This window comes from Choloepus didactylus, chromosome 6 (assembly GCF_015220235.1).
Source record: "Choloepus didactylus isolate mChoDid1 chromosome 6, mChoDid1.pri, whole genome shotgun sequence".
NCBI classification, from domain to species: Eukaryota; Metazoa; Chordata; class Mammalia; order Pilosa; family Megalonychidae; genus Choloepus; species Choloepus didactylus.
Genome location: NC_051312.1, coordinates 14,077,591 through 14,105,233, shown reverse-complemented (window position 1 = coordinate 14,105,233; position 27,643 = coordinate 14,077,591). Strand labels below are relative to the sequence as shown.

The 27,643-nt window shown below is 45.9% G+C and overlaps 2 protein-coding genes and 1 pseudogene across 4 annotated transcripts; 2 read left to right on the top strand and 1 right to left on the bottom strand.

Moving 5' to 3' along the window:
* Positions 1-59: 59 nt before the first annotated feature.
* LOC119535829 (cytochrome b ascorbate-dependent protein 3) lies at positions 60-11,238 on the bottom strand. Of its 2 annotated transcripts, none has more exons than XM_037838263.1 (7): positions 10,981-11,238; positions 8,812-8,908; positions 7,547-7,745; positions 3,484-3,692; positions 2,688-2,842; positions 1,785-1,941; positions 60-474 (listed from the first exon to the last, which is right to left on the bottom strand). In XM_037838263.1, the coding sequence occupies exons 3-7, from the start codon at positions 7,728-7,730 to the stop codon at positions 388-390; spliced, it is 792 nt and encodes a 263-aa protein (XP_037694191.1). In that variant the 5' UTR covers positions 7,731-7,745; positions 8,812-8,908; positions 10,981-11,238; the 3' UTR covers positions 60-387. The 2 variants fall into 2 exon arrangements, with proteins under 2 accessions (XP_037694191.1, XP_037694190.1); XM_037838262.1 differs by having other exon boundaries at positions 60-1,136; positions 10,981-11,194.
* Positions 3,793-4,895, top strand: LOC119535831 (annotated as a pseudogene).
* A 250-nt stretch (positions 11,239-11,488) lies between the features above and the next one.
* On the top strand, positions 11,489-17,814 carry TMEM138 (transmembrane protein 138). 2 transcript variants are annotated; one of them, XM_037839099.1, is made up of 5 exons: positions 11,489-11,894; positions 13,471-13,738; positions 15,616-15,787; positions 16,898-16,973; positions 17,127-17,814. In XM_037839099.1, exons 2-5 carry the CDS (start codon positions 13,611-13,613, stop codon positions 17,147-17,149), a joined length of 399 nt encoding a protein of 132 aa, XP_037695027.1. In that variant the 5' UTR covers positions 11,489-11,894; positions 13,471-13,610; the 3' UTR covers positions 17,150-17,814. The 2 variants fall into 2 exon arrangements, with proteins under 2 accessions (XP_037695027.1, XP_037695026.1); XM_037839098.1 differs by having other exon boundaries at positions 11,491-11,894; positions 17,197-17,814.
* Positions 17,815-27,643: the final 9,829 nt, after the last annotated feature.

The window sequence follows — 27,643 nt, the reverse complement described above, 5'->3', positions numbered from 1 at the left end:
GCTTTCACAAGTTGCCCCAGGGCCCATTTAACCACAGTGTCATTTACAGCAGAATAAGCTCTGATTCTTTAAAACCTGTTTAATGAAAATCGGTCTCCTTCGTAAACAAGCAAATGCCTGCTTGGAAAGAGGGTGAGCCTGCCGTGGGAGTACAGGCTCTGCTGGGCACAATGTGCCACAAGTTTGGCAACACAGTTTCGTGGTGAGCTGGAAAGTGAAAATCAGCTGGGCGAGGGCCTGGCCAAGAGAAGCAGGGCTGAACCTGCCCAGGGAGGGACAGGAAAACCCTGCTCCACAAGGAGAATTACGTAAAGGAAGTCCACGGCCACCTCTGCTACTCATCCCTATAGGGACATCTTGAGACAGGCTCGCTGTTCTTGGGACAGGTCACCAGGGCTCGTAGGGCTGCCTGATGGTGACAGGCTCGTAAGCCACAGGCAAAGGCTGAGATCCAGGCCACGGCTGGAGCAGCAGCTGGAAGACGTGGAGCCACAAGTCACATTACACCTCGTGATACAAAACAGAACAGCGAAGAACAGTCTGTTCCTCAGCTTCTCTGCAGAAGCTGCTTCCGCCTCCTTTCTCCTTCTCTCCTTCAATCAGCTTCATGACTTTTCCTCCCAACCTCACATCCAGGTGGGAGCTGGATGGGGACAGCAAATGAAGCCTGCTCCGTGGCAGGGTGGCCTAACTGAAATGGATGCCTTCAAGAGGAAAGCTGAAGGACACATCACCTCCCTCAATTTTCATGTTAGGGATTGCACTTGAGTCCCAGCTCATCTGCTCTGGCAGGATTTTCTACCACATCCCCATGGATATTAAGTGAAATCTTCAGACAGACAGCAGGAGCAGCGTGAGGCAGTCAGGACAAGGAGGATCTTGTGTAAATGGGGGAACTGAGACACTGATGCCAAGAAGCCAAAGCCACCAAGAAAAGCAGATGGGCAGCAAACAGCTGGAGAGAGCAAGCCCAACATAGGAGGCAACATGGAGTTTGGGCCCAGAGCCCAAAGGAAGTCTACAGCTGAAACCAGACGGGAGTCCCAGGGGGAGCAGAGCTTCTGACGGGAGGACAACTGCATCACCGACTGCTCCTTAAGCCCCTTCTTGCTTCACTCCCTGTTATGCAACAGGGGCTGGAGAGACAAGCAGAGGTACAGGGGTTAGTGGCATGACGTCAAGATGGCCCTGACCCACAGGAGTCACACCAGGGCTGAGCTGTTCAGACAGACCCCAACCTGCAGGGTGCTCCCTGCCCAAGCCACCAGGGAAGCCCCAAAGTCCCTCAGCCTGGTACACACACCACCTAACCACAGCCTGACAGGAGGCTGAGTGGCCAAGAGCAGAGAAGACCTACGCCAAACACCCAAGTCATCACCAAGCCCCCACTGGGTAAGCTCCAGTCCCGCTAGGCTAGTCCTAAGGCTGGAAAGTAGAAATAGCTACTTTCATCATGCACAAGCCTGCCACTGGGGAAGATAAGGCCACACTCCGCCTCATGAAACCACAGGGATTTGGGGAGGGGAGTAATTCCCTGTCTTCCCCGACGGGCAGGTCCATGGGAGCCCCTGAGCCTAAAGAGCTGCATTTTCCAGTCCCTAGGATGTGCTGCTTTGTTATCAGCGCTCCCCATCAGCCAACCTAACGCCACCCTCGGGCCACTTGGTTTCCCACCATGCAACTGGACTGGTCCTCTTGACTGGGCCCAAGCCTTTCCTGATGACTGTTCTCTAGACCCGGCCCTACCCCACCCTGGAATGGGGGACCAGGAACCCAGACCATACCTGTCTGTCAGTCAGGATCCCCGGCTCTGGGCGCTTCCAAGACGAAGCCAGAAGGATGTAGAGCACCAGCAGCCCAAAGGCCACCACCAGCATGCCAGTGCTGTTGGCAAAGACAGCCTCACTGGGCAGGCTGGAGTACGGCCTGGTGACGTTTTTCCTGAAGGTGACAAAACAATGTGGGCCCTCTAGAGACTCTTGCTCCTGTTTTTGCCCAGCAGGAGTCTCACTGCCACTAGGAGAGGATAAGCAAGTCTTCCCAGGACTGCCTTGACCTGGAATCATAATTACCTTTTAACACACTTTCTAAGTCCCAGCCACAGTGACAAATAACTGTAAAATGCTTTTTACTGATGAGGAAACTGAGGCTGAAAGAGGTAAATGAACTGCCCAAAGTTACACAACAAGTAAACAGCACAGCCCAGATCTCAACCCAGGTCGGACCTCAAATCTGATTTGCTTTTCACTACTCCCCACTGCCTCAAAAGAGGGGAGGAAAGGTTAGGCTCTGGGCTTGGGAGGCAGACCGCCGAAGTCAAATCCAACGCTGCTGTGTGCTGGCTGTGTGCCCTTAGGTAAGTTACTTAACCCCTCTGTGACTCGGTTCTCTCCTGTGTAAATGGCAATGACAAGAGTACCAATGTTGGAAGGTGGGTGAGCAGATATATGTAAGGTGCTAAGAACGGTTTCTGACACACAGTAGGTGCTGGATCCATGTGATGTGTGATGACTATGTGCTGACCAATTTACCAATCTCAGCCTAAAGAAGGACCAATTTCATTCAGGAGTAGGCTCAACCCCAAAGGCCCCCCTCCCTTGGATGGGTTCCATGATCACAGAATGTGTCTTCTGAAGACCCTATTCCCTCCCCCTACACCTTACAGTCGGGGGACCCATCCTACTCACAAACTGAAGAAAAGCTTCTCGTTAATGCCGGAAATAACACACGCGATGGCCAGAGAGAGGATGGAGGCTCCAAAGAAGATGTGGACGGGCTTAAGGAGGGAGCGCAGCCACAGTGGCGCCCAGGGCAGCAGGAAGACGGCGAATCCCAGGAACCACTGTGGATGCCAGGGACAGAGCACGGGACCAAACCGTGTGACCAGAGGCGCCCCACCAGCCCACCCCCCAGCGCCCCCTCCCTATCTCCGGACCTGGGCCCGTCTTTCCCAATTCTCAACTCTCCCACCAGGCACTGCCCCACCATCACACCTGGCTTCTTGCTCATTGTGGTCTGTCCATTTCTATTTCACAAACATTTGAGCAAGGACAAGAACACTCAATGAAACTCTCAAGCTACAATCCCACTCTCCCAACAAACCCAACCATTCTTGTTTGTCTCTGCTCATAAACCTCACTTGCACAGGGCTGATATCAGAATACAGAAACCACTTCTAGAACTACTTCTGACTCACAGAAAGGTGGCAGTGGGGAACGTGGAAAAGATGGCTGATTAGAGTCAATGTGGTACATGCTGTGCGAAAGTTAGCACAGAGGGCTCCCGGATGCCAGACGGGCAGGGTGAGGGGTGAGAGCCCTTCAGACTGCTGATTCTAGAGCTTGTGTTCTGCAAGGCCCTCTCCAGGCAACGACCAGAATGAATGTTGGGTGCTGATGCAAGTGAAGGTGAAGCCCCAACCAGATCCCACAGCTGCTAGACCCAGCAGTGGGAACCCCTTGGAGGAGGATGGAGAGAACTCACCTGGCAGGCGAAAAGGAAGACGGTGGTGATCCCCAACCAGCTGTGCAGGGAGTACAGGTTACTAATATTTTCATGGTTGTGGAATTTAAAGACGGCAACCAGCCCCAGCACGGTCAGGGTGAAGGCCATCAGGTGCAGGGCTGCGTGGAGGAGTTTCCAGGGCAGCTTGGGCCCCACCCAGGCCTGGGGCAGGCGGTACACCAGCGAGGCTGCAGGAGAGAGCAGTCCCAGGCTCTGCTTACTCACCCCCAGGGGGAACTACCCCGCCTGATTCCCACACAGCCTCCCAACACCTTCAAGGTGTGTGAGATGGAAGGGAAGAAGGAAATGCTAGGAAGTCAGTATCACCTCCCGTCATTTCTGGGAAAGGAGAAGGGCAGTGATAAAACGGGAGGAGCAGGTTTCTTGGGTCTGCCATTCTGTCATTACAATAACAAACCCAGCTTGTATGGAAATTGGTGTGTTAAAAAGCACCTTGACATTTGTTTTTTCTTCCAAATGAATTTTCACCACCAAGGTCAGTTGTCAAGAATACAGGCTGTAAATCCTGTTTCGGACGTTCCTGTCCATGTACCTGGTCACAGTGGTGGGCAATGTGCTCATCATCCTGGCCATCGGCTCTGACTCCCGCCTACACACTCTCATGTACTTATTCCTGGCCAACCTCTCCCTCACCGACCTCTTCTTCCGTCACCAGCACAATCCCGAGGATGCTGGTGAACCTTCAGACCCAGAACAAAACCATCTCCTATGCAGGGTGCCTGGCGCAGCTCTGTTTCCTGGTCTGCTTGGTGGCCCTGGACAACCTCATCCTGGCCGCCATGGCTTACGACCACTATGTGGCCATCTGCCACCCCCTCCACGACACCACGGCCATGAGCCCTGGACTCTGTGTCTTGCTCCTGGCCTTGTGTCGGGTCTTCTTTGTCCTCTATGGCCTCATCCACACCCTCCTCATGACCAGGGTGAGCTTCTGTGGCTCCTGGAAGATCCACTACATCTTCTGTGAGATGTATGTCCAGCTGAGGCTCGCGTGTTCCAACACCCAGATCGACCACCTAATGCTGATCGCCACAGGCTGCTGTATCTTCCTCACCCCCTTAGGGTTCATGATCCTGTCCTATGTCCGGATTGTCACAGCCATCCTACAAATACCCTCAGCCTCTAAGAAGTACAAAGCCTTCCCCACCTGTGCCTCCCATCTGGCTGCGGTCTCCCTCTTCTGTGGGTCCCCTGGCATGTTGTATCTGCAGCCACTCCACACCTACTCCGTGAAGGACTCTGCGGCCACAGTGATGTATGCTGTGGTGACCCCCACGATGAACCCTTTCATCCACAGCCTGAGGAACCAGGACATGCATTGGGCCCTGGGAAGGCTCCTCCTAGGGAAAGCCTTTCAGAGGATGATGTAAGGGTAATTTGGGGAAGAGGGCATTGAAGTGGAGATGAGACAATTCTACCACCACATGCAAGGCTTGACCTAGACCTTGGAGGACAAGTAGAGTTGAACTGATTTGACATTCATTCAGTCATTCATTCCTTCATTTAATTGATAGTGCCTGAGCACCATAGGGCTTATACTGGGTTACAGACATGGATTGGAAGCTCACAATCTACTGAGGAAGAAGAGAATTGCAAGGCAATGTCGTGACCACAATGGGTGTGCTCTTGGCAAGATTTTAGGGGAGCCAAGGCAGGAAGCCTGGTCTGGCATTTTAGTGGTGGAGGTCTGGAGAAGATGTCCCTGCGGTGTGAGAGCAGAGCTAAAGAAAGGCAGAAGAATTATGCTGGAACAGTGGTAGGGAGAGGAAAGTGCTCTCCTAGAGTGACAAGCAAAGATGTAGAAGAGAGTGCTCTCATTTGGTGATCAGACAGCCTGGGTCCTTACCTCAGCTGTGTGCCTCACAAGTTATGTTCTTGGATGTCATCTGACCACCCTAAGCCCTGTTTTCTTATCTTAATTGCGAATAATGCATGTTTATCTCAGACGGATTCCATGTGGATCACATGAGATAAGGTGCAAAAGCCTTTTGTAGAGTCTGGCAGGAACAAGGGGCAGAGGTAGGGATGCAGGAAACCACCTGGTGTGTGAGGGGAACATCTAGGCTGGTGCTTATGGACTGTCATTTGTGACACATTAGCAGAAAGGGATGAAGCTGAGAGACACACAGATATTTTTGACAGGACTTGAATGCCATGTTAAGGTACTTGGAATATATTCTATAGGTAATGAGATACCTCAGAGTGTTTATTAGTTTTAGTTTTCACTATTTTTATTAAATTACATGCATTTATTGTAGAAATATCAGAAGCGAAATAAGCCAAAAATAAGTACCTGTATTTCCACCATGCAAATACATCTAATTTCACATTTGGTGTTATTTCTAGGTTTTAATCTCTGTTTATATACTTTTAAAAAAACTGAATTCAATTTTACTTATTCATTTAACACTATCATCTTTTCATGTTAATAAATATTCAGCTACAAAATTATTTAATGCCTACAAAGTATTCCCATATTCAATTTAATGACCATATTACAATTTATTTAAGTAATTTCCTATTACTCCATATTTAGATGTTTTCCTTTTTTCCCGTTGTATACAAGATGGTAGTAAATGTTCCTGTATGTACATCTTTAAAAAAAAAAAGGAATACAGGCTGTAAGGCAACCTGGGTCCCGATCCCAGCTCTGCCTCTTACTAGCTGTTTGTCCTCTCCTCTCTAAGTCTCAGTTTCCTCATCTGTAAAATGGGGACAACAATAGAGCCCACCTCACAAGCTTGCTGTGAGAACAAAATGAGGTGATTGTGACGTTTACATGGTAAACTCTTATTACCAATGTCATCATTATTCCCATTTAACAAGTGGGGGAAATGAGGCTCACCTGGGCCTCAAGGCACAGCTGTGTTTGCAGGGGGCAAAGAAGGTAAAGGGCAGGGTCTGGGAGGAATGAGCAGGTCCCTCATTCAGGGGACAGACTATGCTATGAAAGGCTCCAACTTCCTGCTCCCTAGAGCAGGGGTCAGCAAACTACGGCTCACAGGTCAAATATGGCCTGCTGCCTCTTTTGTACATAAAGTTTTATTGGATCCCACCAACGTGGGATCTGATACCCAGGGGATTAATCTCCCTGGCAATGTGGAATATGACTCCCGGGGGAGGAATCTAGAACTGGCATCGTGGGATGGAGAACATCTTGACCAAAAGGGGGATGTGAAAGGAAGTGAAATAAGCTTCAGTGGCAGAGAGATTCCAAAAGGAGCCGAGAGGTCACTCTGGTGGGCACTCTTATGCACAATATAGACAACCCTTTTTAGGTTCTAATGAATTGGAATAGCTAGCAGTAAATACCTGAAACTATCTAACTACAACCTAGAACCCATGAATCTTGAAGACGATTGTATAAAAATGTAGCTTATGAGGGGTGACAATGTGGTTGGGAAAGCCATATGGACCACACTCCCCTTTCTCCAGTGTAGGGATGGATGAGCAGAAAAATGGGGGCAAAAAATAGGCACCCAGTGTTCTTTTTTACTTTAATTGTTCTTTTTCACTTTAATTTTTATTCTTATTATTTTTGTGTGTGTGGTAATGAAAATGTTCAGAAATTAATTTTGGTGATGAACGCACAGCTATATAATGGTACTGTGAACAACTGAATGTACGCTTTGTATGACTGCATGGTATGTGAATATATCTCAATAAAATTGAATTTAAAAAAAGTTTTATCAGAACACAGTCATGCTCACTCATTTATGTATATCTCATGATATAATGGCAGTGTTGAGTGACTGCAACAGAGATCTTACGGCCTGCAAAGCCTATCCGGCCCTTTACAGAAAAAAATTGGCTGACCCTATCCATGAAATGTCCTTTCCGGATGCCCTCACTCTTACCACTTTCATCCCCCAAATGACACTTGAGCCCACTGACAACCCAAACCACCCTACCCCCATAGTCCCAGACCCAACACTGACAGAGGCCAGCACCAAAGAGGGAAGGCACCGTCCCACCCAGGCCTGGACCACATCATGCTTGCCCATGCTGACCCCTTACTCACCAGCTCCATAGAACACCACCATGCCAGCAATCATGAGCACCGGGTGCCAGTTGAACATGAAGATGCTGCTGTCCCAGGCAAAACCACCACGCCAGTACTGCATCCAATAGATGGTGAAGAGGATGCACAGTGAGCCCAGGCACCCCAATGCCAGGCAGGACACGTAAAACCATCCTGCAGCCATTCTGATGAAGCACTCCTAGAAGAAGATGCAGAAGTCACACGTGCCTGCTGCCTCGGGTGTGCCCCGCACACTGGCTAAAGGAAGCAACGCTGACCTCACCCTCGACCCATGGGACACATGTTTTTTGCTTCAGTTCCCCTGCCATCAGCCTGAGCACTGGCCCGTGAGGTCTTGATGGCTGGGTGGTCAGATCTCTGGTCACAGACAGTGAGTAAGTTCTCACCCATCACCTGGCAATGCATAGTGCAGCAAGCTCGGCCTATGGCTGGCCCTGGAGAGGGGCCTCATCCGCTGTAGCCAGATGCCAAGGCTCTGGGTCCAGAGCCCTGGGGTCAGTCTCCCCTCACAGCACCAGAAGGCAAAGAATTATCCTCCAGAAAAGAGCTAGGTATCCAAAGGAATCAAAATCCAAGCTAGATCACATAAGCGCCCAGGCCCTCAGTTTTAACGTAAGGAGGCAAAATCACAATCTGAAAGGGATAGAACCACCACTATTAGGCTAGCTGGGAGGTGGGCCCATGGACTCCACTTCTACAGAAAACTCTTTCCCTGACTGTGCACTAACACTCTTACTGGGGAGGTAAGATGAGGCTTCCATTCCAGGGTCCCCACATTCCACACCTGGAATCAGGAAACACCCCTCAGGTGTCCCCAGGCCTGAGACTTCTGCTTTCTCTTCCTCTGGGGAAAGTCCAGAGGAGAAAGGAGGAAGCAAGAACTCATGGTCTAGAAAGCAGAGGGTTTATTTTGAGATTTCCACATGTACTTGGTAAACTCAGAAACCAAACTTTGGTTTCAGGCACAGCAAATGCCAAGCCCCCTCAGCAGCCGCTCTTAAAAGCCAAGCAGGTGGGTGTGGGGGTTGGCAGGGAAGTGTGCAAATTCACAAGCCTGCCCCTACTTTCAGCTCATGTGTAGCTGCATGGGCCCGGCCCTCGAGGCAGTCACCCTGCCCCATGGGCTCACACCAAGAAGGCAACAAATTTGCAGTCGAGATCCCTCAGTCTGAACCAGTTAACAGAGTGAAGAAGAGGACTCTAACATAGAGGCCTCTGAGGAGATAAAACACCTGGTTCCTCACCTTTAGACCTACTGGCAGGGTGATGACCTGGGCTCCAATTCTTACTAAGGCACCTTGAGCAAATCACTTAACATTTGTAGGGCTCCATTTTTTTCACCTGAAAGATAATAATAATAACAATATTTACTGAACAACAGCACTGAAGACACCACACTAGAATCTTATAGCCATTATCCCATTTACTCCTTTTGACAACCCTGAAAATTATCATCCTCATTTTATAGATGAGATGAGAAAACTCAGGCTCAGAAAGATTAAGTAATTAGAGTTCGGACCCAGTAAACAGAGACTTTCAAGCCCTTATCTGTCTGGCTTCAAGGCCCATGCTTTTTCCTTGACCACAGGATATCAGCAAGTCAAGTGAGGAAATGTGTGAAAGGACATTGGGAGAGTAAAGGATTATACTCTTCTTAGTTATTGTTGTTATAGCGTTCCATCCTAACGACTAACAAAAACCTGAAATTCATGGCCCCGTGCCCACAGAGGCCTACAGTGACCCCAATTCCAAGCCATGCCAGCTCTTCCCATGCCAGGTGTCCACCTAAACCTGGGACAGGCACTGGGCTCTTACAAGGTGACCCAAGTAGGCAGTAATCACTGAGAAAATACAGTCCAAGAGCTGAGGAATAAAAACCAAGCTCCCACGAGGCTGGCAAGAGAAAATCATGTTACCAGACTCCTAAGAGCTTTGTGACTCAACCACTGGGCTCACAGATTTGTGTCGCTGCCTCAGAGCTGTCTCCTTAATTCCTGCAAGAGCAGGGGAAGTTTCAGGTCACCAGAGGCTCAGCTAAAACACCCTTCCCACTCCTGCTGCAAACTGTTAAGTCAGCATTAAGGAATTCTTGGTAGCAGTCTCCACTCATACTTACTTTCACAACATTGTGGGGTTTGGGTTTTTTTTTTCCTTTCTATCAGGAAAAAGAAAAAATATGGTCCAAAAGGACATCTAGAAAAGGGGACTGTCTAAAGGTCTGCGGATCACTGCTGTACCACGAACTTGAAATAGATAATGGGGGGTTTCCTGACAGTGGGCAGGAAACTCCCCATTATCTATTTCAATTCTTTATCTATTATCACACTACATAGATAAACCTTCTGCCCAAGAGAGACAATAAAACCAGGGAAAAGGGAAGAATGCAGTGAAAACTGCAACATGAATGCTGAGGATATCCTCATTTATTCTAAAAGAGAAAGCGGTGCTGTGATCTCAGGATGCACCCACTTCTCATTCTGCTCTCATTTTGTAGCGCCCCATTCTAAAGCAGGGGTCAGCAAATTCTTCTGTGAAGGGCCAGATAAATATTCTAGGCTTTGCAGGCCCTCGGGCCTCTGTCACAACTGTGTCACCAAGTCTGCTGATGTAGCACAGAAGCAGCCATAGACAATCCCTTAACAAATGAGCATGGCTGTGTCCCAATAAAACTTTATTTATGGACACTGAAATTTGAATTTCATGTAACTTTCACGTCACAATAATTATTTTTCTTTTGATTTTTTTCAATCAATTAAAAATGTAAAACCCATCCAGATGGGCCAATATGTGGGTTGCAGTTCATTGACTCTGATTTAAGGTGTCTTCTCTCCAACCCAATACTCTCCTCAATCTTTTGGCAGAAAGAATTCTCCCAGGCTAAGCCAAAACAGATCAGGTCCAGGGTTAAGAAATGGATATTTCCCATTCAGTCTTTGGCCTTAGGAAAAAAAGACTATTCCAAATTCTTACAGTGTTACTTTTATAATTCATAGAGGAAGGAAGAGAAAGTCAATTTGTTGCTCCCCCTTCTCAGGTGGCTTGGGAAGCTTCAGGAATCCTAAGAACCAGACTTGGGGTTTAAGTCCTAAACCCTTAGTTTACGAATCAAAAGCACTGGAACCCAGAGTGGAAAAGTGACTTGGCACGGATATAGGAATCCAGGTCTGCTCCCTGACAATTCCTCACTCCCAAAGGTACCTTCTGTAAATCCAGGTGAGGAGGTCAACACTCAGGAAAGAGGGGTCCAAAATCCTAGCCAGGCCCTAGCTAAACAAGGTCCTTCTTTCCACCAAAGTGATTAAAGACCCGCTCTTCAGATAGTGTTCAGGTCTTGCTCAAGTGAGACCGGAGCCGTTCCAGGAACTCGGGGTGCGACTCCTGACCCCTCTACTGGACCTGTCGTCTCCACTAACCTTGGGTGGAAATTAGACCGAGGGGCTCCGACCGCTGGCTGCACCTTCCGAAAAGCTTTCGTGCCCATATAACCACTACCTGTAAAAGGAAGGGCACGGAGAACGGTGTCCATTTCCTAATAGAAACCCGAGCCCAAGTGAGGGGTGTGGACAGCGCGAAGCGAGTTAAGAGCGGAGCCAGCACTCGAACCCACTTTCCTGAACTCCCAGCCCGGGCTCATCCTCGCCCCTGAATCACAGTGGGACGCACGGGGACCGAGGTCTCCGGCACCCGCCTCCCAGCCCGCCTCTGGTCACCCAGAGCCGCGACCCCCGAATATTCTGAGAGATCGGGTCAGAGGAAGATCCGAACCCACCTGCACCGCCGCTCTAAAGCGGCCAGACTGGCGCAGCCTCGCCCTCTTATAGCCTCTCGGCACTTCCGGCCCGGCGCGAGGCCGCCTGGGAAATGAAGTCCGGAGCCCCGAGTCCCCGCTTCCATCGCGCCAATCCCCAGCCCCCCCACACCCACCCTGTTCCTCCTCGGGCGTTTCTCCCCTCAACCCGGAATTCCAGGGACGAGGAGCACCCGGACGGGCCTGCATGTCCCTCACCCCCATCCCATAGAAGGGAAACGTTCCGGCCCACACGAAGCCTCTCGGGCAGGGGCTAGTGCTAGGCGCGGTTGTGCGCGGCGCGGGCAGAGGCTTGGTCAGCAGGCGGCCACGCTGGGAGGGCCGGCAGAAGGGTGGCCCCGGGAAAGCAACGGCCATAACTTGGCGGCCGGGCTGGCCATACAGCGGGCCGAGAAAACCGAGGGCAGAGGGTAGAACGGCGCGCGCGGAGCTCGCATCCGCCATCGACAACCGGGATTTAAAAGCGGTTTCCGGAAGCCAGGACGGCATCCCCATGACAACCGACGAGCGCTGTTTGAGGTGAGAGTGGTTGATGAGGAGTGGGTAAAGGGATCAGAAATCAGGATTTTTATTGTTATGGTGGTTTGGGTTTTGTTTTTTTGACAAGACAACCCTATCTTTAAGTGGTCTGGGAAGGGTTAGGAGAAACGCTCAGGGGACAAAGGGAACGTGACAGGTAGCGGTAGACAAACTGGGAAGAGCGTTTCTTTATCTTGTGAATCGCCACTGCCCGAAACTGGGGGAGATAATCACCTTTCACGTGGGCATAGTGTTGTGCATTTCTGTGTAACGGATCTTCATAACAGCTCTCGGTGGCGCCCGGGAGGCGGTGATTAAGTGACCGGCTTTGGCATCAGACCTGGTTATGGCGCTGCTCACTGGCGAGCTGTATGACCTGGGGGAATTGCTTGAACTCTTTCACCCTGTGTCCTTACCTGTGGAATAGGGGCAATTATTAATCACCTTGCAAAGTTGTTGCAAGAATTAAAGGAAATTATCTTGGTTGGCAGGTTTAACTTGGTGTTGGTACATAGGTGATGGCTGTCAACGTTATTTGATGAATAAGGAAACTAGGGCATTTATACATCCAGTAAGCTCGGACTCCTGCGGGGTTCCTTAATGTCTCAAGCCTCAGTGTGAAATGGGGATTATATGCACCATAATGGCTTCCTCTCAAGATAGTTGTAGGATTAAATAAGGTAATAAATGTGAAAAGAGTTCGTAATTGTAAAACACTTTGCAGATGTTAATTTAACTTAATCACTCTCTAGCAGTTCAAAGCATTTCAAAATTTGTTTCGAGTTTCTATGCAGCTGGGGATCACAGGACGCCTCCACTATCCCCTATAGCAGCTTCTGGGCCTTGGACAATATGGAAATCAAGGCCCAGCTCCCCTTATGTGGTGCCACTGTGTTGCTACCATATACTGGAAGAGAAATTTTTACAGGTGAACCCTATTTCCTCCCAGCTTTTGCTGCCTACACCACTTCCCACTTCCTTCTCCTGTGCCAATGTTTTACCCACCTGGTTAGGGACAATCTGTCAGTTGTGCAAGAGGCAGCAGAGTACAGTAGTTAAGAGGAAGGGCTCTGGACCCAGGCTGCCCGGATTGAATCCCAGCTCTGCCGCTTACTAGCCATGTGACTTGCAGAAATTATTTTACCTCTGGGTCTCAGTTTCCTCATCTGTAAAGTGGGGGAAGTAATAGTGTATAGCATCAACCTCATGGGGTTATTGTGAGGTTTAAATAATGTTAGTGCTTAGAAAGTCCCTGGCACACTGTAAATGCTATATATGGGTTTACTGCTATTATTATTATTACCACTACTACTACATGCCCAGGTGGTTACTCTTCTCTGTAGGACCCCTATATTCCTTTGAACTCAGGAGCTCTGGGTTTAGAAGATTCCAGGCTTGGAAAGTTTGAGGGTGAGGGTCCATGGAAGGACTGACTAGTTGGTTTTGTTGTTGTCATTAGTTTTGTTCACCGATGTATCCCAAGTACCTAGTGTGGTTCCTGGCACATGATAGGTCCTCAATAAATATGTATTGTATTAAAGAATTTCTAACTTTTCCTCTCTTAATGCCCCAACAGGCCTTTGCCTTAGGACAAGGGAAACAACTTTGATTTGGAGGAACTGCACCTCTCTCCCTCGGTGCTGAGGAGGGAGCCAGAAGCTGTTTTCTGAGGAACTGTGGGATGTGCCCTTGGAGGCCCAAGGAAACAGAAAGAAGATGCTCCAAACCAGTAACTATAGCCTGGTGCTCTCCCTGCAGTTCCTGCTACTGTCCTATGACCTCTTTGTCAATTCCTTCTCCGAGCTGCTCCGAATGGCGCCTGTCATCCAGCTGGTGCTCTTCATGTGAGTTGAGTGGGTGGGTCTGGAAAGCAGAACCCAAGCAGTTTGAAGGCCCTCACAGCCACAATTTAGCGTTTTAAAGTTATTAACGGAAGTATCAGGGATGATAAAATTTAACATGGTCCTGGGCACTCTGTGGTACATAGACATGGTCACAGGACCTGTTTTTATGTCCCTCTAACAAGAGTTGGGAATAAAGGGAGTAGTTCACATGGGAAATGAGAGACAGACTGCTGACCCTGTCATTTTCTCCATCTGTAGGTGGAAATAGTATCTTAGATTGCCATGGAAGAGGATTACAAAATAGCAGGCTAAAAAAAGGAGATCATATTAACAATATCTTTGAATCCCATAGGACTGAAACTGTTAACTTTTATCTTCCAAATGATTTTTATCCTCCAAATGACTTTTTTTTTTTAGTTACTTTTTTTATCTTCATTTTATTGAGATATATTCACATACCACGCAGTCATACAAAACAAATCGTACTTTCGATTGTTCACAGTACCATTACATAGTTGTACATTCATCACCTAAATCAATCCCTGACACCTTCATTAGCACACACACAAAAATAACAAGAATAATAATTAAAGTGAAAAAGAGCAATTGAAGTAAAAAAGAACACTGGGTACCTTTGTCTGTTTGTTTGTTTGTTTCCTTCCCCTATTTTTCTACTCATCCATCCATAAACTAGACAAAGGGGAGTGTGGTCCGTATGGCTTTCCGAATCCCACTGTCACCCCTCATAAGCTACATTTTTATACAATTGTCTGCGAGATTCATGGGTTCTGGGTTGTAGTTTGATAGTTTCAGGTATCTACCACCAGCTACCCTAATTCATTAGAACCTAAAAAGGGTTGTCTAAATTGTGCGTAAGAGTGCCCACCAGAGTGACCTCTCGGCTCCTTTTGGAATCTCTCTGCCACTGAAGCATATTTCATTTCCTTTCACATCCCCCTATTGGTCAAGAAGATGTTCTCCTTCCCACGATGCCAGGTCTACATTCCTCCCCGGGAGTCATATTCCACATTGCCAGGGAGATTCACTCCCTTGGGTGTCTGATCCCACGTAGGGGGGAGGGCAGTGATTTCACCTTTCAAGTTGGCTTAGCTAGAGAGACAGGGCCACATCTGAGCAACAAAGAGGCATTCGGGAGGAGGCTCTTAGGCACAATTATAGGGAGGCCTAGCCTCTCCTCCAAATGACTTTTTGAAGCAATTTCTAAACCAAAACCACAGTCTTGGACATGGTCTTCCTTCAGTCTACAAGTATTCACTGGCCCCCCAGGACTGTTCTAGTTGACATGGTAGACCTAACAAGTTCCTACTCTTGTGGGCTTTACATTCTAGTGGAGCGAGACAATGACAACATAAACAAAAATAAGATAATTTCAAATAAAGTAGCTGGGGTGGGGAGGTGAGGACTACTTTATGTAGTGAAGTTAAAAGAAAGCCTCTGAAGAGCGGACATTTGAACTGAAACTTGGATGGCGCTAAGGTATCAGCGAGGCAAAGATCAGGGGAAGTACATTGTTGTCGTTTTACATGTAACTGTCTGATGGGATAATGCCAGGGCTGGCATTTTCTGGATATAGGGAGAAAAGTAGCTTCTCCTCTTAAGTGCCTAGTGGGTTTATTGAGTTAAGAGTGTCAGGGCCAGAAAGCCTTGTCTGTGGACTGCAGCTCAACTGATGGGACCAGCAGGTGATTTTGGCTTTACGTCACGTGGGCCCCAAAGCCCTTGCTATCTCTGAGGGGGTTTCAGGTGACTGTATCACAGGGGAAGAACAAACTTCATGGTGTGCCTCAGGACTGAGGGTCAGCTCTTGAGCCCTCACACAGGCCTCCATGTGGCTGTACTTTGTTTTGTGTCTGCAGCATCCAGGATATTGCAGTCCTCTTCAACATCATCATCATTTTCCTCATGTTCTTCAACACCTTCGTCTTCCAGGCTGGCCTGGTCAACCTCCTCTTCCGTAAGTTCAAAGGGACCATCATCCTGACAGCTGTGTACTTCGCCCTCAGCATCTCCCTTCATGTCTGGCTCATGGTAAGAGTGGAACTCTGAATTCCTGATCCCTTAAGGGCTAGGAATCCCTTTACTCTGAGAAACCAGCATCATTCTTTTACACCAAAACAGGTGAAATAACGTGGTCGGGCTGGAGTTAAGCAAGTGAGAATTCTATAAGGCACTTTTGAACAACCTTATGTGTTGAAGAACAGCCTTATCCAAGAATCAAGGATATTTCTGGAACATTCAGTTCACCTTTGCCCCAGACAGCCCTGCCAGGGCTAAAATAGGAAGTTGAATCTGTTTCATCATTAGCCATTTGGGCAGGTAGTTACAGACATAGGGTAGTTCTTAGGCGTCATTGTCCCATGGCTAGTGCTACAGGCAGTGAATGGTGCTGGGAAACAGCCAAGCAAGAGTGCTGCTTGCTTTTTGCTTTCTGCCGAGTCCCCATCACTTACACTGGAGGACCAACCTCCAAGATGCCTCCCTTTGGTTCTAACATGGGCCTTGGCTCAGATCCAGTATTCATGGTTGCAGACTTTGTCTTCACTTCACAAACTCTTCTGTCTCTTTGGGAACCTCATGTGTTTCTCATGTACTCATTTTGATGGAATACCTTAAAACCTCAGGGCACTTCTAGTCACCTCTTTTACTAAACCCCCTTCTCAGACTGAATTCTCTGGTTGCCTTTGTGACTCCACAGGAGAGAAGTAGAACTCACAAGAAAAACAGAGTAGTGCCAAAGTGGGTTCTGGCTTTATATTGTAAAGCTGTTAATCTGATTAAACCCTGAGTGCACTGAGCCTTTATCTGACAGGAGCTGAGCCTGAGATTTTCAAGGTTTTCAGTGACCACACAACTCCTGAGATAATGTATTTCATCTCTCTTTGGCAAAGACTATGGAATGAAAAGGAATAAATTGCTTAGTTCAAACTTCCTCCCTCAGAGTTAAAAGGATATTCCCTTTGCAACAAAAAGGGAGCTTGAGTCTCCTTTGAGAAACACTCTTGGGGTTATGGAAAGAGAGGAGAAGGAAGAGAATACCATGATTTTAAACCAAGTGGGATATCAGCAGCTAACCAGGTTGGGGGTTTGAGGACCTCTTCAGGCCATTGACCTTTTCCTGTCTACTCATATCTCCTTCAGAACTTACGCTGGAAAAATTCCAACAACTTTGTCTGGACAGGTGGACTTCAAACACTATTTGTATTCCAGAGACTAGGTAAGGACCAGACTAACCTCCAGCCTAAACCTTGGTCCCACGTATGGCTCTGGCAGTGAGAGCCTTTGTCCTTGGCTTGGGGTGGTTGGGATGGCCATGCCCTCGCTGGGAGACAGTGGGAAGCCATGAGACAGAACGCCTCACCCCCTGTAGGTTCTGCTTTCACTCTGAAATGAAGACCCAGCAGCATCCCTGGGGCTGCTTTTCTGCTTGTTACCCACAGCGGCAGTGCTGTACTGTTACTTCTACAAACGGACAGCCGTGAGACTGGGTGATCCTCGTTTCTACCAGGACTCTCTGTGGCTGCGCAAGGAATTCATGCAAGTCCGAAAGTGACCTCTTCTTGTCTCACTGATGGATGCCTTTCCTTCCCAACAGAAGCCAGATTTGTTGCTCTGCGGGGGTTGGCCCTATGCACAAGGAAACAGGTTGACTTTCCTAGCACAGGATCAGGCCACTTGTGTTCAGCAGTCAAGAAGGAGGATCCTCCCTCTTGCAAATTAAAGTGTTCCCCATTACAGACCAGTACATAGCCCTTACTTACCTCCTACCTCAGTTCCATACCCCCTCCTTTTCTGCTCTATACTGATCACTGCTCTCTGAATCCTCTTCCTCACAGAGTTCTATGGCTCTTACCTTTGAGAGGCTTTTCCTTTAGCCTGGTACAGGAGTACTTTCCAGCACCCACTTTCCTTGCACCACAAGCTAATGACTGAAGGATGCAACAAGTGATATTTATATGCTCCTGACTCATCACACCTCAGACATTTAGATTTTTATACCCAAGGTACATTTTTTACATTTTATAAATAGGAAATAAATTGATTTCTTTTTCCATAAATGGTGTAGTCTCTGTGTCTAGCTAGATCTCTTCATGGTTAAGAGGCAGGCCAAGTTCAAGCCATGGCATCTACTTGACTCAGTGGGCAGACTGAGCCACAAATCAAATGCATGTATTTTTTGAGTGCAGGGTATTTTTGCAGAAATTCAAGAGGTAATCGTATGCTTCACCTCCCACCCCTGAAGTTCCAGATTTCCATGCTTGGTTCAGACTCTGTCTCTCTGTTCAAGGCCTAAACTGCCCTCAGAAGAGTAAAGATGTTCCTTAGTCTGTTTTAGCAAAAGAAATTTTTAAAACTCAGTTTCCTATCGCCAGAATAATGTTATCTAATAAACCATCACCAAACTTCATCGGCATACAACAATAAATAGTTATTGGCTCTTGCATCTGTGGGATGCAGCTGACCTGGGCTGGGTTCCAGTGATGTCGGCTGGCCTTGCCTCTGTGTCTGTGGGAAGCTGGGGGTCAGCTAGGTGGCTATGATGATCTTGGTTAGGCTCACTCATTTCTGGGATCCTTGGCTGTTGGGTAATCTCGGATGGCCTGAGCTGGAATTACCGGCACAACTCAGCTCTGGTTCATGTGACTCAACCTCCAGCAGACTAGCCTGGGTATGTCCACATGGCACTGGCAGAGGAACCAGAGAACAAGCCCCAGGGTGCAGTCCTACTTCCAGCTTCTGCTTGTATCATGTCTCCCATGCTCCCAAAAGGCAAAGCAAGTCATGTGGCTGAGCCCAGCTTCAGTGGAAAAGTACTACGGCTTTTGTGGCAAAAGGCACAGCTACAGGGAGGGGTGAAGATGTGGGGCCATAAATTCAGTCAGTCTACCACACCATAGAGTTGCTCCATGAAACTCATTATTCAGAGATGCTTTAGGGCCAGAGATAAAATATTCTAGGCTTTGTAGGCCATACAGTTTCTGTTGCAACTACTCAATTTTGCCATTGTAGCATGAAAACTGTCACAGAATATGTAAATGAATCAGCACAACTGTCCAGTGCAACTTTTTATGGACACTGAAATTTGAATTTCATCTAATTTTCATGTCTCAAAAAAATGTTCTTAGCTTGTGGGCCATACAAAATCAAGCAGTAGTCTAGATTTGGTCTGCCAGCCATAGTTTGCCCTGCTTTAGAGGCCTGGAATAAAATTCTAGGGAAAGACAGAGATATGAGAGAGTATAGGTAATCAGATGTCAAGACTTTAACAGAGGTTAAAAAAGAAAAGGTGGAACATTCACATAAAATGTCTAAGGCATCAGCCTCATGTCCTCTAACTGGAGCAAGTGATCTGAACAGACTTACCGAAGCAGGCATCTGTACTGACTATACCTTCATCTGTGACACAGTAACAACAACCTAATTTTGAATCTTTTCATAAAAGCGCTTATGTAATCCACGGTCCCTGAGAGATAGGCAGTTTTTTTCTAGGGCCTATGATGAATCAGGGCTAGATTGTTCCCTGTAGTCTTTGCAGCTAGAGAGTATAACCAAAAGCCTGTTTTCTCCCTCACAATATTTATGGTATCTTGTGACCCTGTGAGTCACTGGAATGTGGATGCATCCATAAGCATTTATTTCATTAATAGTTAAGATAGTCACATGGTAAAAAAGTTATTAAAAAGTTTATGCAATCTTCTCCCTTCCCTCCTTGACAATCTATATTTAGTTCTGATAGAATAGAGAATGTAGTAACATTTCAGAAACATTTTTAAAAGGAAAAAATCCTACCTCAGTCATTTCAAATCCTTAACATGTATGTGTGTGTGTGTGAGTGTGTGTGTGTGTGAGTGTATTATACACAGTTATGAATATGGAGGCTTTGCCATACAATATTTTGCTTTTTTTTTTTTCATTTAGCAGTAGCAATATGTTTTTAAGATATGTAAATTGACTCACTGGGGACAGTCAGCTTTCAAAGTTCAGAGGAAGGAAATAAGCACTTTTAAAAGTGCTGAGAGACTTCCACTTTCAGAAGGATAGAGTTGCTACTGAACTCTACTTAGAAACCAGAAAAGCAGATAAAATACAAAAATCATCTTTTTTTAAAGGCTTCAGAGAGCTGCTGGAGTAAGAAGGATTGAAGGGCCTGAAATCCCAGAGAAGGGAGAATCATGGAGAAGTGAGACGACAATTTGCAGCAAATTTTTCCCTAGGGACATATGCTGCTTGGGGTTCAAGCAAGAGGCTCAGAATCCAAGCATTGCCCAGACAGAGGGGTGCAGCCAGGGAATGAGATGCCAGCTGAGCGCTTAGTGATCTTGTAACCCTGCAGTGGTAAAGTTGGGGACTTGAGGAGCCTTAAAAACATGATTTCCCCCTCAAGATATTTACCAAACTCTGAAGTTGGGTAGGGCCAGAGGCTATAAAAAGCGAAGCCTCAAACTTCTGAAAAGCAAAGTGGAATTGTTGGCAGTCTTATGGTGCTGAGGAATAGAATTCAGGAACTCGCCAGAATTTGTAAGAATATTGATCAGTGTGGTCCATATGCTGGGCCATAAAACAGCTCTCAATACATTTTAAAGACTTAAAATCCTAAAGAGTGTGTCTTTTGACAATAATGGAATTGAGTTAGAAATCAAAACCAGTAAGAATTCCAGGTGATTCGGTCTGGACCCCGTCAGAAGACAGAAACTGCATGATAATGTAAACATGCCCCATTTCATATAAAGGTGACCTGAGAGCACAGTGAGAGTCTCCAAGGAAGGACAAACTTGGCAGTTCTTCCCCATGCCCACAGCAGTGGGTCAGATCTCACCGCAGCCCACTTGGTGTGAAGTTCACTCGTTTTCCCAGGCCAGAGCTGGCTCACAATTTCGGATCAAACAAGAAACAGCCCTCCAGGGTGCGGGCAAGCCAGGGCAGGTGGGTGGGTGTGCAGGGAGTGTGGGGATACCACCTTTGGGCACAGGGTCCAGAGCGCACAGTACCATATTGGGCAGACACCAGGAAACAACTCTTTGGGGCACAGATAAGCCAAGGCTGTCAGGCAGGTGCACTGAGCGAGGCATAAGGCCTGGAATGCACTGTGTCCACACAGGGCATGGAGAGCCACGGGAATCCACTTGATTCAATCCTCTGGAACGCAGGTGAATTTAAGCTGGGGAGCAGATAGATGGCATGGGGGTTAGAGGCAGGTCATCTTGGGGCTCTGCTGTGAGTGCAATGTCCATGCTTGGAGGACTGAGGAAAACCATCCAGGGCATAGGTGAGCCAAGGCTGGAGGGTGGATGCATAGAGAGTTTTGGGGTGCTGCCTCAGCTACAAGGCCTGGAGCATGCGGTGTCACTAACTGGAGGGCCATGGCACGCTGGTCACAGGGCCTGAACTGGGTCTGAGTTTTGCTGAGGGAGCACCTGCTCTTGGCATACGGATGGAGCAGAGTGCCACCAGATGTCCCCACACACATGCACCCCTGACAGACTGTTTAGCAGGAGCAAGAAAAATCAAAACACAGTATCCTGGAACCAGGAGTAAGCCTCTTTCTTCCTGCAAAGTCCCTCCAGCACCCTCTCTTGACAAAGCTTAACATTGTGCTCGCTGTAAAGGAGAAACGCTGACGAGTCCAATCCATTACGATGGAACAGGTACTGAAGGATGCATGTGGTGTTGAAAGGCAAAACATAGTGAACTATCAGAGTGCACCCTTTTGGCTATGCAGCTGCCATATGCACTCTTCTATATTCGTTTGAAATCCCCTATTAATTACATTTCTGCTAACAAGCAAAATAACAACTTCTTAAAAATGAAGAGGTTCTCACCCTTCTCCCAAATAAGAAGACTCACAGTCCCACCAGTTGTACCCCAGCTGGCTATATTAATTACTCTCCAAATTTAGTCAGGGTCCCACTAAATATTCTGCTGTCTAAAGATTAAATTCTAAAGTTGACCTCCAACTTGTACATAAGACAAAAATGGGAAGGATAAAGAAGAAAATGGTCAGCATATACAAATAAATGCATATAAGGAGCAAAGGGAAAACACACAAAGCTACTAAAGTCCTCATTTTTATAATGGGTCATAAGATCTTAGTTGACATCTGACTTCCTTCCTCAACTACTCATCCTGTATTTTCCTTGTCCTCAACTAGAACCTCTGCTTCTCTGGGTTCTTTACCTAGTAGAGTGACCCAAACCTTCATTACAAAAGGATCTAAGTCCTCAATCACCTTGAATTTTGGGGGGCATGGAAATACTAAGAGGGCCCAGAGAAGCCACTGGGTTCCAAACAGAGTCCTCCTTGCCTCCATTGTGTAGCAGCAGCCCAATCCCCCCTTGAAAAATCAGGATTTATTATTCTAGCCAGTATTTTCAATGGAACCATTTCTGTTTCCTCTAGTGGGAACATTCTCCCTTTGGGGACTAAGATCTCCAAACAAGGAAACTCAAATGTGCCAGGGTAAGAAGCAAAAATTCTATGAGTAAGTTATTAGGTATAATAGTAAGAAGAGCCTCTCTTACTTCTGCCCCTCAATTCCTGAACCCATGTAGGCTGACTATGGGTGAGACGATACCATATAATGCTCTCTGATTCAAAGCACCTAGAGCAGTCTGTAAATCTTTTCGTGATGTTGTTTCCCAATGGTGCCATAACTGAGTCTTCAGAGAGCCACTCCACTTTGTAAGTAAGTCAGCTGCTTCCACATGATGGGATATGTGGGAAGACCAGTTAGTACTCTGAACATAAACAACACTTCCTCTCTGGGAAATGGAACCTAGATGAGATGCAGTATTATACATAATGCAAGGAGGAGTGCACAGTATCTATGTGGGGAGGATCCCAGGAAACAACCCTCCAGGGCACAAGCGAGCCATAGCTGATGGGTGGGTGTGAAGAAGGAGTCAGGGCACTACTATGGGTTCAAGGCCTGGCATGCGTGGTGTATGCACAAATAAGTCCATGGTAAACAACCTTGGGGGTTCAGGTAAGATGAGGCTGGTGGGCGGGTGCACAGAGGGAATCAGGCCTGGAACGTGCAGCTGTGTATCAAGGGCAGCTGGGGCTTCCACTCTTGGCACACAAGCTGGGTCAGAGCAACGCTGGACGTGTCCACACACATGCAGTGCTGACAGACTGTACAGCAAGAGCAAGAAAAATCAAAACACAGCGCCCTGGAACCAGGACAAGCCTTTCTTCCTGCAGTGTCAGTCCAGCGCCCTCTATTGACAAAGCTTAACATCGCGCACGCTGTGAGGGAGAAATGCTTAGAGTTTAATCCATTATCACAGAAGAGTACTGAAGGACGACTCTGGGGCCGAGAGGCAATATATTGATAAAATATGGTGCTAACTGCATGCTAGGAAACCAAAAATACTTAAAAATTAAGTAACACACTTCTAAATAATCCATTGGTCAAAGAAGAAATCATAAGGGAAAATAGAAAATACTTTGAACTGAATAATAATAAAAATACAACATATCTGAATGCCCATGCTGCAGCTAAAGCATTGTTTAGAAAGCAATTTATAGCTTTAAGACTTTTTAATGCAATTTTATTGAGATATATTCACATAACATACAATCCTCCAAAGTGTACAATTAGTTTTTAAGACTTTTTAAAAACTGTTATTGTTGTAACATATATGTAACATAAAAGTTCCCATTTCAACCACTTTCAAATACACAGTTCAGTGTTATTTACATCACCACCATCCATTACCAAAATTTTCTATCACCCCAAACAGAAACTTTGTACCAATTAAGTATTAACCCCCTCTCCCCTCACCAACCCCCAGGCCCCTGGTAACCTGTGCTCTATGAATTAGCATATTCAACTACTTAATTCATATAAATGAAATCACACAATATTTGTCCTTATATGTCCGGCTTATTTCACTCAACGTGATGTCTTTGAGGTTCATCTATGTTCTGGCATGTATCATAACTTCACTCCTTTTTATGGCTGAATAATATTCCACTGCATGGATATAACACATTTTGCTTATCCATTCATCTGCTGATGGACACTTGGGTTGCTTCCACCTTTTGTCTCTAGTGAGTAATGCTGCAATGGACATTGGCACACAAATATTTGTCTGAGTCCCTGCTTTCATTTCTTTTGAGTATACATCTAGAAGTGGGATTGCTAAGTCATATGGTACTTTAATGTTAAACTTTTTGAGGAACTGCCCAACGTTTCCACAGCAAATGCACCATTTTACATTCCCACCAACAATGTACTAAGGTTCATATTTCTCTGCATCTTTGCCAGCACTTGTTATTTCCATTTTTAAAACAATACTTTCTAGTGAGTGTGGGGTGGTATCTCATTATAGTTTTTATTTGCATTTCCCTAATGGCCAGTGATGTTGAGCATCTTTTCATGTGCTTGGCAGCCTTTTGTGTATCTTCTTTGGAGAAATGTCTATTCAAATCCTTGGACCTTCTAAAATTGGGTTGTTTAATTTTCTATTGTTGAGTTGGAGGAGTTCTTTACATATTCTGGATATTCTACCATTATCAGTTCTATGGTTTCCAAATATTTTCTTACTATTCTTCTCACTTTCTTGCTATTGACCTTTTTTTTAGCTTATCCAAAAACATTTTAATCTCTTAAAAAACAAAGCAAAGCAACAATGAAAAATTTTTTAAAAAGAACCCCCAAACCTACTTTCCTCCTTTTCACAATAGTGCACATTTTAATCATAATTTAGTTATGGTTACAAAAGATCAGAAGATTTTTTATGCATCTTCTCTATGGTATTTTAAAAAAGACAAAAATATTTTTTGCCCTCTGGTCTTTAATTGGCAGAAATATGTCCCCAAAAAGAAACTATTGCATTTCAACCATATCACCCAAAAGACAGAGCAAAATACCCTTTTACTGATATATCTTAGAAGCTGATATGACCCAAGTCAGATATTTTTATTTCATTTCCAATTCCCCCTTCCTGTAACATGTACCAAGTGAATATATGCTCTGGGAGCCATAAAATGTACCAAACATCTACGTCTTCAAAAGAATGCATTAAAATGTTTTTAAGAATTTTTGTTTGTTTAAAAGGTGAAAAAAATATAAACAAGAAACTGATTGACTCCCTTGCTTCATGCATTCATAAACTAAACCAAAAACAAAGTTTAAAAACAAGAACAAACTACTGCTGCAAGTTTTTTGTAAGTCCATTTTCTCTGTACAAACTGCTTGACTATTGAAGGGGAAAAAGAATATAGCCATGGTGTCTGCTGATTCAAAGGGGAGAAACAAGGCTGTCGTTACTATCCCAAAACTGGTACATGCACGGTCTGCTTTCATAAGGTGTATTCCTTTCTTTTTTCTTCTGCTTTTCATATCCAACCACCCTATTTTAAATACCTTGCATTGTTGACATTCATTTGTTCTACCTCATGTAAAAACATATTTGTACCTTTCATTACAATCGTTGAGCACCCAAGGTTTCACTGAGTTATACAGTCCCAGTCTTTATCTTTCATCTTTCGTTCTCGTGTCCCACATGCTCCTAACCTTCCTCTTTCAACCATATTCACAGTCATCTTTGTTCAGTGTACTTACACTGCTGTGCTACTATCTCCCAAAATTGTTTCCCAAACCTCTGACTCCTGTCTTTTCCTTTCTGTCTGCAGTGCTTCCTTTAGTGTTTCCTGTAGAGCAGGTATCTTGTTCACAAACTCTGTCACTGTCTGTTTGTCAGAGAATACTTTAATCTCTCCTTCATATTTGAAGGACAGTTTTGCTGGACATAGGATTCTTGGTTGGTGGTTTTTCTCTTTCAGTGTCTTAAATATATCACCCCACTTCCTTCTTGCCTCCATGGTTTCTATTGAGAAATACTCACATAGTCTTATCAAGCTTCCTTTGCATGCGATGGATTGCTTTTTTCTTGCTGCTTTCAAGATTCTCTCTTTATCTTTGATGTTTGATAATCTGATTATTAAGTGTCTTGGCGTAGGCCTATTCAGATCTATTCTGTTTGGGGTATGCTGCAGTTCTTGGATCTGTAATTTTATGTCTTTCATAAAAGATGGGAAATTTCCATTGATTATTTCCTCTATTATTGCTTCTGCCCCTTTTCCCTTCTCTTCTCCTTCTGGGACACCAATGACGTATACATTCCTGCATTTCATTTTGTCCTTAAATTCCTGGAGACGTTGCTCATATTTTTCGATTCTTTTCTCTATTTGTTCTTTTGTGTGTAGGCTTTCAGGTGCCTTGTTCTCCAGTTCCTGAGTGTTTTCTTCTGCCTCTTAAGATCTGCTGTTGCATGTTTCCATTGTGTCTTTCCTCTCTTGTGTTGTGCCTTTCATTTCCATAGATTCTGCCAGTTGTTTTTTCAAACTTTCGATTTCTACCTTATGCACGCCCAGTGTTTTCATTACACACTTCATCTCTTTTGCCATATCTTCCCTAAACTTTTTGAATTGATTTAGTATTAGTTGTTTAAATTCCTGTATCTCAGTTAAACTATAGGTTTGTTCCTTTGACTGGTCCATAACTTAGTTTTTCTTAGTGTAGGTTGTAGTTTTCTGTTGTCTAGGCATCTGATTTCCTTGGTAACCCAGTCAGGTTTGCCCAGACCAGAACAGGCTCAGGTCTAGAAGGAGGCAATAGTATCATGTCTCCCTGAGGGTGTGTCTTAGAAGATTGGTACACCCTTGAGGCCTCAAGTCACTGTGCTTTTCTGCCCAGCAGGTGGCACCTGTCAGCCTGTAGCTCCAGACTGGTGTAAGGAGGTGTGGCCCATGGCTGTTTCCCCCCAGGCTCTGGTGTCTGGTTCTGAATAGAAGGATGGTAGTAGAGCTTGGCACCACCTCCTTCCTCTTAGGGACAATACACTCCCTAGGGTGAGGTTATTTACATTTGAATAGACTCTCTGCCTGTGCTATCTCCACCCTTGTCTGGTCAGAACTCTGAGAACTGAAAATGGCTGAGGCTTTCTCCACTGAGCTAAAAAAGGGACAGAAAACCCCCTTCAGGCCAGTCCACGGCCACCCTCCAGCTCTCCAAGGTCAGTCGTCACCCAAAGCCTCTGTCTACTTGTTGAGGATTCATACCTTGTATTGAGCAGTCCACGTTTGTTAATTAAAACCCCAGTTGGAGCTCAGCTGAGCTATATTCACTTGCCAGGAGAGTGCTGCTCTCTAGCACCACAAGGCTTTGCAGTTTGGGCCATGGGAGTAGGGGGCTCCTGGCTTGGATCCACAGTTTTTATTTACAGATTTTATGCTGTGATCTTGGGCATTACTCCCAATTCAGGTTGGTGTATAATGAGTTGACAGTCACATTTGTCCCCTCACAATTATTCCAGATGATTTACTAGTTGTTCCTGGTTTTTTATCAGTTGTTCCAGGGGGCACAAACTAATTCCACTCCTCTCTATGCCGCCATCTTCTTCCATCTCTCCAGCACCATTTTTTAAAAATAAATTTTATTGAGATATATTCACATACCCTACAGTCATCCACAGTGTACAGTAAACTATTCACAGTACCATCACCTAGTTGTGCATTCATCATCAGAATCAACTTTTGAACTCCTTACACCAACAAAAAAAAGGAAAAGTAAAAAAGAACACCCAAAATATTCGATCCCCCTCACCCAGCCTATTTTTCATTTAGTTTTTGTCCCCATTTTTCTACTCATCTGTCCATACACTGGCAAAGGGAAGGTGAGTCATGAGGTTTTCACAATCACACAGTCACACCATGTAAACTACATACTTGTGTATAACCTGATCGATCCCTGGAACTTTGGGTATCTGTGTGACACCTGATAACCACTTTTTCTTTAATGAAATTTTATTGAGATATATTCACATACCATACAAACATCAAAAGTATACAATTGTTCACAGTATCATCATATAGTTGTGC

Excerpts from the sequence above, each read along its gene's own strand:
- LOC119535829 (XM_037838263.1), bottom strand. The coding sequence starts at position 7,730 with ATGGCTGCAGGATGGTTTTACGTGTCCTGCCTGGCATTGGGGTGCCTG. Across the intron at positions 2,843-3,483 it reads TCTTCCTTTTCGCCTGCCAG|TGGTTCCTGGGATTCGCCGT; the intron begins GTGAGTTCTCTC and ends TGGCATCCACAG. Across the intron at positions 475-1,784 it reads GGATCCTGACTGACAGACAG|CTGCTGCTCCAGCCGTGGCC; the intron begins GTATGGTCTGGG and ends CACGTCTTCCAG.
- TMEM138 (XM_037839098.1), top strand. The coding sequence starts at position 13,611 with ATGCTCCAAACCAGTAACTATAGCCTGGTGCTCTCCCTGCAGTTCCTG. Across the intron at positions 15,788-16,897 it reads CCCTTCATGTCTGGCTCATG|AACTTACGCTGGAAAAATTC; the intron begins GTAAGAGTGGAA and ends TATCTCCTTCAG. Across the intron at positions 16,974-17,196 it reads ATTTGTATTCCAGAGACTAG|CGGCAGTGCTGTACTGTTAC; the intron begins GTAAGGACCAGA and ends TGTTACCCACAG.